Source organism: Rhinolophus sinicus, chromosome X (genome assembly GCF_036562045.2).
Source record: "Rhinolophus sinicus isolate RSC01 chromosome X, ASM3656204v1, whole genome shotgun sequence".
Taxonomy (NCBI): Eukaryota; Metazoa; Chordata; class Mammalia; order Chiroptera; family Rhinolophidae; genus Rhinolophus; species Rhinolophus sinicus.
Genome location: NC_133768.1, coordinates 112,847,180 through 112,859,762, shown reverse-complemented (window position 1 = coordinate 112,859,762; position 12,583 = coordinate 112,847,180). Strand labels below are relative to the sequence as shown.

Sequence of the window (12,583 nt, the reverse complement as noted above, 5' to 3'; positions counted from 1 at the left end):
CATGGAGATGTAAAACAGGCATTGATTTCAAGTATCAGGAGTTTAGGAGAGAAATGTGGGCTAGACATATTTTTAATTCATCAGTACTATCTGTGATCTTATAAGGATTAAATAATATGGATATAGATAATATATATGTGTTTGTTATGTAGTTGTTGAACATACTGAAGTGTTACATGCAAAGGTATACTTACAACACTTCTTTTGAAAGTACAACTGAAATAAATTATAACTACCACTTATAACCTACTATTTGCCATAAATCGTGCTAAGTGTTTAATCATCCAGTGTTTATCATAACTCTTTGATGTAAGAGTAATTATTCCCATTTTTCATTTGAACAAACTGAATACTAGAAACAGTGTAAATTGGCCAAGGCCAGCTAGTGGCAGAACTGGGAACTCGAAAGCCACTGCTCTGTCTTATATCTCACTTTCTGGGTTGGGTTACACCAGCACTAACAATGGGTTGCATTGTACACAGGCAGTTGCTGGGAAGACTTTACTCCGCCCCTATCTCTGGCCCAGAGCCCAGCAGGTGATGACAAACAAGCTCCTGTGGAATTGTGGGTAGATACTGGACTTATAAAAGGAAGGATTCCTAAACACCTCCTTGCTTAGTCTTTTCTCCTCATTTTGCCTAGGGTGCACGGAACCTTCACGCACTAGGACCGTGCGGAATCCAGGCCGCTATGGCGCCTTTGCTCACCGCCAGAATCCAGTTGCTGCTCCTGCAGGCAATGGGCTTTCTTATTGGCCTAGTAGGCCAAGCAGCTCGAGCCTTTGGTGGCCCCAAGTTTGATTCAATGACCACACGGCCTGTGACTGAACCATTACTCCTGCTTTCGGGGGTGCAGCTGGCCAAGCTGATCCGACAGAGGAAGGTGAGTGTAACGCGCGGGCTGATTCAAAAGAGTGTAGAGAAACAGGTCTCTTAGTGGAACTAAACTCCAGGAAGTTTAGTGGCGGTCGTTGTTGTAACAAGTTTGGGTTTGGTGGAAATCAATTTCCTTTCCACTCTCTACTAGGGCGACATAGGCGAGGCATTCATTGGGGATAAAAGGAGACTTCTGGGAGTTGTAGTATGCTTATACCCAGAGCTTTTGCTGTAGGCATCACTTGGATTACTTTGGCACGCCTCACAGTCCTTCCTGACCATTTGTCCCGTTTGTGCGTAATAATTGTGCGGGGATAAATCAGGTGCGGTTTACAAACTAATTTTCAGTTATGGAAATTGTCTGCATCTCTTACGTGCGCTTTACAAACTCATTCTCAGGGAAACTAATTCTTCTTGAGCTCCGTCCGGTTCCCGCTCCTGCCCCCACCCCGCCCTACCCGCTGCTTCTTGTTCAAGGGATTTTTATATATATATAAAAAAAGCGTTCCTGCTCTAGAGAGTACGTGCCCTAGGATAATAGTAGCTTTTAGTACATAACACATGTCAAATATTGTGCAGGCCACTTAAACATATTCTGTCTCACTGATGTAATTCTCTAGGTAATATCCCCATTTTACACATGAGAAACCCGAGGTAAAACGATTTGCACAAATACCCAAAAATTGATGGAAATTCTTAATACAAAGATTGAAGCAGTTCAGATAATTGTTCGCTCTAGAATGCAAGCAGGACCATCTTTTTCTGTATGTGAATAGTTAGTTCCCTAGGGATCTTGGATTATACTCTTGTATTCTTTCTTTATTCCCCTCTTCTTTTTATCCCTGTTTTCTCATTTGTTTTTCCTCATTGCTTTATTACCATAATCTAGAATGTCTTTTTATACTCCTGGTAACCTTTCAATGACATTTCTTGCCGTTTTCCTGTATCCCCTGCTAGCCTTTTGTCCCCCATGCATGCTTTTTGCTAACATTTGAAGAGTGAGATGTATAACAGAAAGACAATAGGTTTCAATTTTGGGTATGTGTCTTCATAGCTCTATGACCCTGCGCAAGGGTTGCCAGGACAATTGCATATAAGGCACGTCAAGTACCTGGCAAGCGGTAGGCTGTGTAATATAGTGATTTTGAAAGATGGACTCTGGAGCCAGGCTGCCTGGGTTCAGAAATCCTGGCTCTCCTACTATTTTGCTATGTAATCTTGCAAACATTATAATCTTTCAGTGCCTCTGATATTCTGCAAGATAAATAGACTTGATAATAGAATATACCTCATAGAGATGTTGTGAGGGTTACTTAAGTTAATTAGGTTCATATATGTAAAAATCTTAAAAACACTGCCTGGCATAATAGTCCTATATAAGTCAGGTTTTTGGAAATAATAGCCATTATTAATACGTCTATGCTTACCCGTGAGAAAAGATCATCTACATATACTTTGTATAAAAATGTTATAAAGATAAGAAGTGGACAGGATACAAAGTATTATTTGTCCTAGTTTTCCCTCAGTCTCTCCAAGGTTCTGCCTCCCACAACCTCTGCCTTTTCTTTTATATTTCCTTCATTTCTCTAGAGCAGGGGTTCTCAACTGGGAGCAGTTTTGTCCCCCAGAGGACATTTGACAATGTCTGGGGATATTTTTGGTTGTCACAACTGGGTGAAGTGTTTTTATATTGAATGGATAGAGGCCAGGGATGCTACTAAACATCCTACAATGCACAGGATAGCCCACTCCATAACAAAGAATTAACTGGCCCCAAAATGCCAATAGTACCAACGCTGAGAAACACTGCCCTAGACGCTTGAATATTTGAGAAAGCTGGCTTCCTTTCACTCTTATTGCAAGGGCCTGGAAGGAAGCCATTAAAAAACTTAATGACAATTTGACCTATTTTTTTTGTGTAAGACTGGGTCAGTTCCAGTTGCATTTTTGGTTAAGTCTAAGGCTTTAGATGGAATAATAGCAGCTACCACTTATAGAGTGCCTACTGTGTACTAGGAACTTTGTATATTTTATCTCCAATTCTCATATTAAACAGCAAGAAATTACTCTGACATCAAGAGGGAAGTGTAAATATAAGGATATTGATGATATCACCTATTTAAAGAGTATTAACTCCAACAGACTGTATACTCACTCAGGTGTTACCCATATGCATTCGCATGTTATCTTTAGGTGCCTAAGTACATGAATGAGTAAATCCTGTGCACTGGGTGAAGGAAAGTGCTAAAGTACTGGTATCTTCAGTTTACCTTGAGACCTTCATCGGAAAATTCAAGTATTTTCCTGTCTTCTTATTTACCCTGGCTTTGCAATGAGGATGGCACTTAATCTTCTTTAGTCTTTATACCATTTCTGCAGGCTCGAAAAGGCCATTAACTCCCTAGTCTGTTTTCCTTGTGTCTCTGAAGGCTAAAGTTTTGTCTTTTTTTAGAGGATAAAGTCTGTTTATTATTAAAAATTATTTTCATTTTTTTCTCAAAATGATTATTATTTCCATGCTGTTAGAGTTTTCTTTATAAATTCTTTAATAATGAGAGAATAGTCCATACCCTTTAAAAAACACAAAATTAATAATACTATTACCCCAACAGATGCAAAATATTTTGTCAAACAATTTAGACACCACCTCACAAGATATAAAATTGATGTACATCCAGTAGGTAAACAAAGTTTACACTTAATAATTGACTTTGCATCTAATAATCATACAATGCATTCTTTTTTTAAAAAAAATTTTCAATTACAGTTGACATTCAATATTACATTAGTTTCAGGTATACAGCATACTGGTTAGACATTTACATACCTTATGACAAAGAAATCACCCTGATAATTCTAGTACCCATCTGATACCATGCATAGATATTACAATAATATTGGATATGTTTCCTATACTGTACTTAACATCCCTGTGACTATTTTGTAACTACCAACTTGTAATTCTTAATCCTTTCACTTTTTTCACCCAGCCCCTCAACCCCTCCTCCCATCTGGAAACCATCAGTTTGTTCCCTGTATCTATGAATGTGTTTCTGTTTTGTTTATTTGTTTATTTAATTTTATGTTTTTAGATTCCACATATAAGTGAAATCATATGGTATTTGTCTTTGTCTATCTGACTTATTTCACTTAAGTCCATCCATGTTGTCACAAATGGTAAGATTTCATTTTTTTGTGGCTGAGGAATATTTCATTGTATATGTGTAACGCCTCTTCTTTATCCAATTGTCTATTGACAGGCACTTAGGTTGCTTCCATATCTTGGCTATTTTGTAAAAAGTGCTGCAGTGAACATAAGGGTGTATATATCTTTTCGAATTTGAGTTTTGGATTTCTTCAGATAAATACCCAGAAATGGAATTGCTGGGTCATAAGGCAGTTCTATTTTTAATTGTTTAAAGAACCTCCACACCGTTTTCCACAGTGGCTGCACCAATTTGCAGTCCCGTTGACAGTGCACGAGGGTTCCCTTTTCTCCACATCCTCGCCAACACTTGTTTGTAGATTTATTGATGACACCTATGCTGACAGGTGTGAGGTGATATCTCATTGTAGTTTTAATTTGCATTTATCTGGTGATTACTGACACTGAGCATCTTTTCATGTGTCTATTGGCCATCTGTATGTCCCCTTTGGAGAAACGTCTATGCAGGCTTTGTTTGCTGTTCTTTTTCTAGTTCCTTTAGGTGTAAGGTTAGATGGTTTATTAGAGATTTTTCTTGTTTTTGAACTAAGCCTGTATTGCTATGAATTTCCTTCTTAGGATTGCTTTTGCTGTGTCCCATAGATTTGGGGTCATTGTGTTTCCATTTTCATTTGTCTCAGGGTATCTTTAGATTTCTTCCTTGATCTCATTGTTGACCCATCCGTTATTTAGTAGCATGTTATTTAGCCCCCACGTTTTTGTGAGTTTTTTCAGTTTTGTTTTGTTTTGTTTTTTCTTGTAATTGATTTCTAGTTTCATACCATTCCAACAGGGGAAGATGTCTGATATGATTTCAATCTTCTTAAATTTGTTGAGACTTGTGTTGTGGCCTAACATGTGGTGTGTCCTGGGAAATGTTCCATGTGCACTTGAAAAGAATGTATGTTCTGCTGCTTTGGAGTGAAATGCTCTAAAAATATCAATTAAATCCTCTGGTTTAATGTGTCCTTTAAGTCTGCTGTTGTTTCCATGTTGATTTTCTGTCTCAAAGCTCTAGCCCTTGAATATCAGTGTGGTGTTAAGTCCCCTATGATGGCTGTATTACTGTTGATCTGTCCTTTTATGTCCATCAATATTTGCTGTATACAGTTGGGTGCTCCTATGTTGGGTGCATAAATATTTACAAGGGTTATATTGTCTTGTTGGATTGATCCCTTTATCATTATGAAATGTCATTCTTTGTCTCTTATTATAGCCTGTATTTTAAAGTCTATTTTGTCTGGTATAAGTAGTGCTACCCCAGCTTTTTGTTTGTTTCCATTTTCATGAAATATCTTTTCCCATCCCTTTACTTTCAGTTGTGTGTGTCTTTCGATCTGAAGTGAGTGTCTTATAGGAAGCATATGTAAGGGTCTTGTTTTCGTATCCATTCAGCCACCCTATCATTTGATTGGAGCATTTAATCCATTTACATTTGAAGTAATTGTTGGTAGAGATGTAGTTATTGCTGTTTTATTATTGATATTTATGTTTCTTCTTCTTCTTCTTTCTTCAAGAATTCCATTTAACATTTCTTTTAATACTGATTTTGTAGTGATGGATTATTTTTGCTTTGCTTTTCTGGAAGCCTTTTGTCTCTCCTTCAATTTTAAATGATAGCTGTGTTGGGTAGAGTAGTCTTTCTTCTATGTCCTTCCTTTTCATCACTTTGAATATTTCTTGCCGATGCCTTCTGGTCTGCAATGTTTCTGTTCATTATGGGGGCTCCCTTGTAGGTAACTAACTGCCTTTCTCTTGCTGCTTTTAAGATTCTCTTTGTCTTTACCTGTTGCCATTTTAATTATGATATGTCTTGGTGTGGGCCTCTTTAGGTTCATCTTGTTTGAGACTCTCTGCGCTTTTTGGATTCGTATGTCTGTTTCCTTCACTAGGTTAGGGAAGTTTTCAGTTATTATTTCTTCAAATAGGTTTGCAATCCCTTGTTATCTCTCTCTTGTCCTTCTGGTACCCCTGTGATGTGATTGTTGGTATGCTTGAAGTTGTCCCAGAGGCTCCTTAACTATCCTCATTTTCATTTTATTCTGTTTCCTTTTTGCTGTTCTGATTGGGAGTTTTCTGCTTCCTTGTCTTCCAAATGGCTGATTCAGTCCTCTGCTTTATCTAATCTGCTGTTGATTCTTTCTAGTGCATTCTTCATTTAAGTTATTGTATTCTTTTTTATGACTGGTTCTTTTTTATGGTTTCTATGTGCCTTTTTATTCATACTATCTCTGCTCAAGTTCTCACTGAGTTCATGTATTATTTCCCTAAGTTTATAACCAGTCTTTTGAACCCTGTATCTGTTAGATTGTTTGCCTCCATTTGATTTAATTTTGTTTCTGCAATTTTCTCCTGTTCTTTCATTTGAGACTTTTTTTTTTTTTTTAGTCTCTTCATTTTGGCTGCTTGTCTGTATTTGTTTCTGTGCATTAGGTAGGCACGCTATGTCTCCCAGTCTTGGAAAGTTGGCCTTATGTTGTAGGTGTTCTGTGGTGCCCAGTGGTACAGTCTCTATGATCACCTAAGCCAGGTGTCCCTCAAGTGTCCCTTGTGTGCATTGTGTGTGCCCTCCTGTTGTAGTTTAGTCTTGATTGCTGTTGGCACATTAGTGGGTGTCGTTCACCCTCAGACTGACTGGCTTGAGGATTGGCCACAACCACAGCATGCAAGCGCTGTATGCTTGTATTGGGACTGGGTCAGCTCAGCAAAAGGCACAGGGCTCCCTGAGGCCAGCCACTGCCTGACGGCTGACTGTGAATCACAGCCGCTGAAAGAGTTTGGAAGTTAAGTGGGACAGGGTCTCAGGGAGTCACCTGGGTGGGGCAAGTGTTGTTCAGCAGGTCAATGCAGATTTAAATTTGGTGCCTGCCTACAGGCCATATGGGAGAAGAACTCAACAGAGGAAAGATGGTGCCTGCCTGCTGGCTGTCTGGGAGGAGGGCTCAACATAGGGACAATGGCAGCTACCCCTCCAGCCCACGCTCTTAAACCACATAATTCAGTTTCTCCCTGAATGTCTCTGGTGCCTTTTGCTGGAGCTTAGGGTGAGTGCCTGTGCACAGAGAATCTTGTGTGGGCCCTTTAAGAGGATGTCTGGGTTTCCAGCTGCCTTCTGTTTCACTGGGATGGAAGGAATCTCCACTGATTTTTACACCATTATGTTCTGTGGGCTCCTCTTCCTGGCACTGGTGCTCTGCGCTGAAGATGCTCGCTCCTCAATGGGGACCTTCACAGCTGAGATATCCCTCCCAATTCTTAACCATCACACATGGGTGTGGGGCCAGCCTGTTTCATGTCTCCGCCCCCCCACCACTCTCTGTGGCCTCTTCTTTATATCTTTATTTATATGATTTCTGTTCAACTAATCTTCAGACTGTTCTGCAGGTTGATTGTTCCATAATTTTGTTGTGGTCATGGGAGGAGGCAAGTACAGCATTCATCTACTCTGCCATCTTGACCAGAACTACCCAAAGGTTTGCCTTTTATTTTTCTCTTAAGAATAAGGGCTGGATTTCTGGTCAAGATGGTGGAGTAGGTAAACGCTGTGTTTACCTGCTCTCACGACCACATCAAAATTACAACTAAACTACAGAAGAACCATCATTGAGAATCACATGAAGTCAAGCTGAACCAAAGCCGTACAACTAAGGACAGGCAGAAGAAGCCACCTCTAGAACTGGTACGAGGGGCAGAGAACATGCTGGTCCCACACCAATGTGTGACCATTAAAAACTGGAAGGACTATCTTGGCAATGGAGGTCTCCCCTGGAGGAGTGAGGTTTCCCAGCACCACACCAAACTCCCCAGCCCAGGGTTTCAGTCCCAGGGAGAGAAGTCTGCATAACTTCTGGCTGTGAAAACCAGAGGGTATTGTGGCTGAGTGAGACGAGAGTGACTGCAGTCCTAGGTGCTCCTCTTAAAGGGCCCATGCATGGACTTACTCACTGAGGGACTCTCTCTCTCTGAGCTCCATTTGTTACTAAATACATGATCATTGTCTATTCATGATTCACGAACAAAGAGAATATTCCTTCTTGATGGAGAACTTCTCTCTCTGTATGTCCTTGAATATATTGGCTACATTATTACATTTCTGGATACAGCCTTATTTTTGACTACTTAATTTGTCAATTTTTGAAAGTGCTATATTATCTGTTACTATACTTGTATTTTTGTTCAAGTTCTCTTTATATTCTTAGGAATTTATACTCTATATATTTGCCTGCTTTTTAATGTCAACAGTATATGACTGTTATATCAGTTTCATGGGTTGTACCATTGCATGTTTTAGTCTTGAAATTTGTTTTATCTGATATTAATGGTACCACTTGTGCCTTCTTATTGTTTATATTTACCTAATATATCTTTGTCCATACCTTTTTTTTCAGCTGACTGTACTTTATTTTATTTTACTTTTCTTTTCATTTTGGCACATAGCACTTTCTTTCCTTTTTTTTTTTCCAGCTTCGAAATTCCTCCTTTTAAAATATTTTTGTTAAAATATATCTAACATACAATATTATATTAGTTTCAGGTATACATAATAGTTATTTAACAGTACCCACCTAGCACTATACATCGTTATTACCATGTTATTAATTTTATTTCTTATGCTAAAGAAGTGATCACCATGATAAGTCCAGCAACCATCTGGTACCACACCATGCTATCACAATATTATTGACTATATTTCCTATACTGTATATTACATCCACAAAGACTTATTTATTTTATACCTGGAACTTTCTTTCTCTTATTTCCCTATATCTTTCCCCCCTTTTTTAATTTTTCAATTACAGTTGACATTCAATATTGTTTTATATTAATTTCAGGTATACAGAACAGTGGTTAAATATTTATATAATTTCCAAAGTGATCCCTCTGACTAGTAGCCACCATTACCATATTAGTTATATTACCTATGCTTTATTTTACATCCCCATGACTATTTTATAACTACCAATCTGTATTTCTTAATCCCTTCACCTTTTCGTCCTGCCCCCAACCCACCTTCCATCTATCACACTGATAGATCTAGTACCTATCTGGCACCATACCTAGTTATTACAATATTATTGACTATATTCCTTATGCTATACCCTACATCCCTGACTGCTTTGTAACAACCAATTTATACTTCTTAATCCCTTCCCCTTTAACCCATCCTTAAACCCCCACCCATCTTAAAGAAGTCCCTCTAAGATTTCCTGTAATATTGGTTTGGTGGTGATGAACTCCTTCAGCTTTTTTTTTTTTTTTTATCTGGGAAGCTTTTTATCTGTCCTTTGATTCTAAATGATAACCTTGCTGGCTAGAGTAATCTTGGTTGTAGGTCCTAACTTTTCATCTCTTTGAATATCGCCTGCCAAACCCTTCCAGCCTGCAAAGTGTCTGTTGAGAAATCAGCTGACAGTCTTAAGGGCGTCCCCCTGTAGGTAACTGCTTTTCTCTTGCTGCTTTTAAGATTCTCTCTTTGTCTTTAACTTTTGGGATTGTAATTATGATGTGTCTTGGTGTGGGCCTCTTTGGGTACATCTTGTTTGGGACTCTCTGTGCTTTCTGGGCTTGTATGTCCATTTCCTTTGACAGGTTAGGGAACTTTTCTGTCATTATTTTATTAAATTGGTTTTCAATTATTTGCTCTCTCTCTCCTCCTACTGGTACCCTAATGATGGGAATATTGGTATACGTGGTGTTATCTCAGAGGCCTCTTAAGCTCTCTTCATTTTTTGGACTCTATTTTTTTTCTGTTCTGATTGGGTGCTCTCTGCTACCTTATCTTCTAAATCACTGATTCAGTCCTTTGCTTCATCTAATCTACTATTGATTCCCTCTAATGTAGTCTTCATTTCCATTATTGTATTCTTTATTTTTGGCTAGTTCTTTTTTATGTTTTCTATCTCTTTTTGTTTGTTTGTTTCCTATGTCTTTGTTGAAGTTCTCCCTGAGATCATTGAGCATCCTTATAACCAATGTTTGGAACTGTATATGGTAGATTGCTTATCTCTATTTTGTTTAGTTGTGTGTTTTTTCTGGAACTTTGTTCTATTCTTTCATTTGGGACATGTTTCTTTGTTTCCTAATTTTGGCTGCCTCCCTGTGTTCATTTCTTTGTATTAGGTAGGGCTACTATGCCTCCCAGTCTTACTAGAGTGTGTGACCTTATGTAGGAGGTGTCCTGTGGGGCCAAGTGGTGCAATCTTCCTGATTACCTCAGCCACACACTTCAAGTGTGTTCCCTGTGTGGGTTGTGTGTGACCACTTGTAGTTGAGCCTTGGTTGCTGTTTGCTCATCAGTGGGAGGGATTGACCCTCAGCCTCCTTGGTTGTGAGGACTGGCTGTGACTACAGTGAAGTAATTATGGTTCAGGGGCTGACCCTGCAGAGTAGGATCTGCCTCAGTAGGGCTCTGGGGCCTGCTCAATTCACCCCTTGGTTGTGTCATCCTTGAAGATGGCTGGGTGATGCTCCAGCTCATTTTGAAGCTAGCCACTGGGACTGCCCACCTCAGGGCCACCTGGGAGGGGACCCGCTGGCAGATCAAGTTCAGCTGCAGCCCATGCCCTACCTGGGCCCACCTGGCAGGAGCCACAAAGCAATCTGCAGATATCCCTACCTGCGCCATGTTTGGAAGTGCCTCAAGAGGCCAAGCCATGAACCAAGGTTGCTGCCGCTAGTGCTGGGCTTAGGGCTGCTCAGCCAGAGGTATAGTACATGCTTAAGCCAGATGCTGCTTGTCTAGGTTCCGCTACCCTTTGAGAGACCCTAGGAAAGTGCAACTTGAGCCAGGGCAGGTGGTTTGTATGAAAAACTGCACGAATTTTAGTATAATTATCCACATGCAATATTTGGGATATATACTAAAAATTATTTGCTATTCATCTGAAATTAAAACTAAACTTGGTGTCTTTTATCTGGAAACTATGCCTTAATATGCTTTTACATCTCCACTCAACTCCTGGATTTTGTGAAGATGGTGTATAATGTTGTTTTAGGGTATCACTATAAAATAATGTCTATCGTTATAATAGTTATTTACTAGAATAATATTTACTAATTGAGTATGTATGTATATATACACACACACACACACACACACATATATATATATATATATATATACACATATATATTTACAGTAGTACCTCGGTTTTCGAACGTCTCCATTGACGAACATTTCCATTTACTAACGCCGTAAACCAGGAAGTAAATGCTTTGGTTTTCGAACATGCCTCGGAAGTCGAACATGTCTCGTGGCTTCCACTGAGTGCAAGATCCTAAGGCCTAGCTGTCGGCTGTTTTCGAACGTCTCAGAACTCGAACGGTCTTCCGGAACGGATTACGTTCGAAAACCAAGGTACCACTGTATAGATAATATCCATAGACTCCAATTTCTATTTACATAGAATAGCGTTTATGCCTTTCATTCTTACACATTTTCCAGAGTGATTTAATACTGGCATATTTCTGACTTCTTAGCTTCAAAGTAGCCATCTTTTACACCCTCACAGTGGACTGCACTGGATAATTCATTGATGTCCTAAATAAAAAGTGATTAATGCACACAGGGAGTTTTTTGTTAAATACTTGTGGAATGGATAAATTGTTCTTTAAGTAAACACTTGTTAAATAAATTACTGTATTTTGCAGGTGAAATGCATAGATGTTATTCAGGCTTATATCAACAGAATCATGGATGTGAACCCACTGATCAATGGAATTGTCAAGTACAGGTGAGCATTTTTACTCTGTCATGGTTTTTGTTGTATTTCTGTGGCCTGTTTTTCCTAGATGCCTCTTCCTATGTCCTTCCTTTGGTTTCCCTCTGGGACCTGCCCTGATTTATAATTCAACACTTCCTGCCCTTTGTTGACCCTTTATGCTTCTTTGTATGCCTTCTGTAATCCCCCACTGACTTTAAGGTCTTCAATGGCGAGAAATATATTTTGTTGGATTTTACATATTCAATATCCAGAACAAGACCTGAAACTTGGTGCGTATCATTGAATGCTTATTGAATTAAGAGTCTTTGGTAGGGACTCTAATAGGAGAAATCTCCCTTATTATTACATTATCCAATGTGAATTTAGTATAGTAGATGGTATTTTAACACATAATGTGATATATATTAGGTTAGAGCAAAAGTAATTGCAGTTTTTGCAATTTTTAACCTTTTAAACCGCAATTACATTTGCACCAACCTAATAGATGATGTATCACAGGATTGTACACCTAAAATCTATGTAACTGCTAACAGTTGTCACCCCAATAAACTTTCGTTTAGAAAAACAGATATGTATGATTTCTATATCTCAGTTGCCAAGTAAACCCTTCCAGGGAGCTATGAAGTGTTAGAGGAACAAAACTTGGATTTGATTTTCTGCGGCATCCTACATATCGCAGTTCTTATTATATACCATGACATAGGGTGGCATTTTCCAGATCTCAGTCATTCATATAGCACCCTTAAAAATCTTGTCTTGTTTGCACAGCAGTTCTGTT

At 38.9% G+C, this 12,583-nt stretch overlaps 1 protein-coding gene across 2 annotated transcripts in view; it reads left to right on the top strand.

The window, feature by feature from the left end:
• The first annotated feature begins 565 nt into the window (after positions 1-565).
• The window catches only part of FAAH2 (fatty acid amide hydrolase 2), an 84,743-nt gene continuing 72,725 nt past the window's right edge, over positions 566-12,583 (top strand). Inside the window, exons 1-2 of one of the 2 annotated variants that reach the window (XM_019719518.2) lie at positions 566-883; positions 11,732-11,814. In XM_019719518.2, the coding sequence (XP_019575077.1) occupies positions 692-883; positions 11,732-11,814 (275 nt within the window). In that variant the 5' untranslated portion in view covers positions 566-691. Of the gene's footprint in view, positions 884-1,089; positions 1,200-11,731; positions 11,815-12,583 lie in introns of those variants that run through there. The other variant, XM_074323639.1, reaches the window with a different exon arrangement.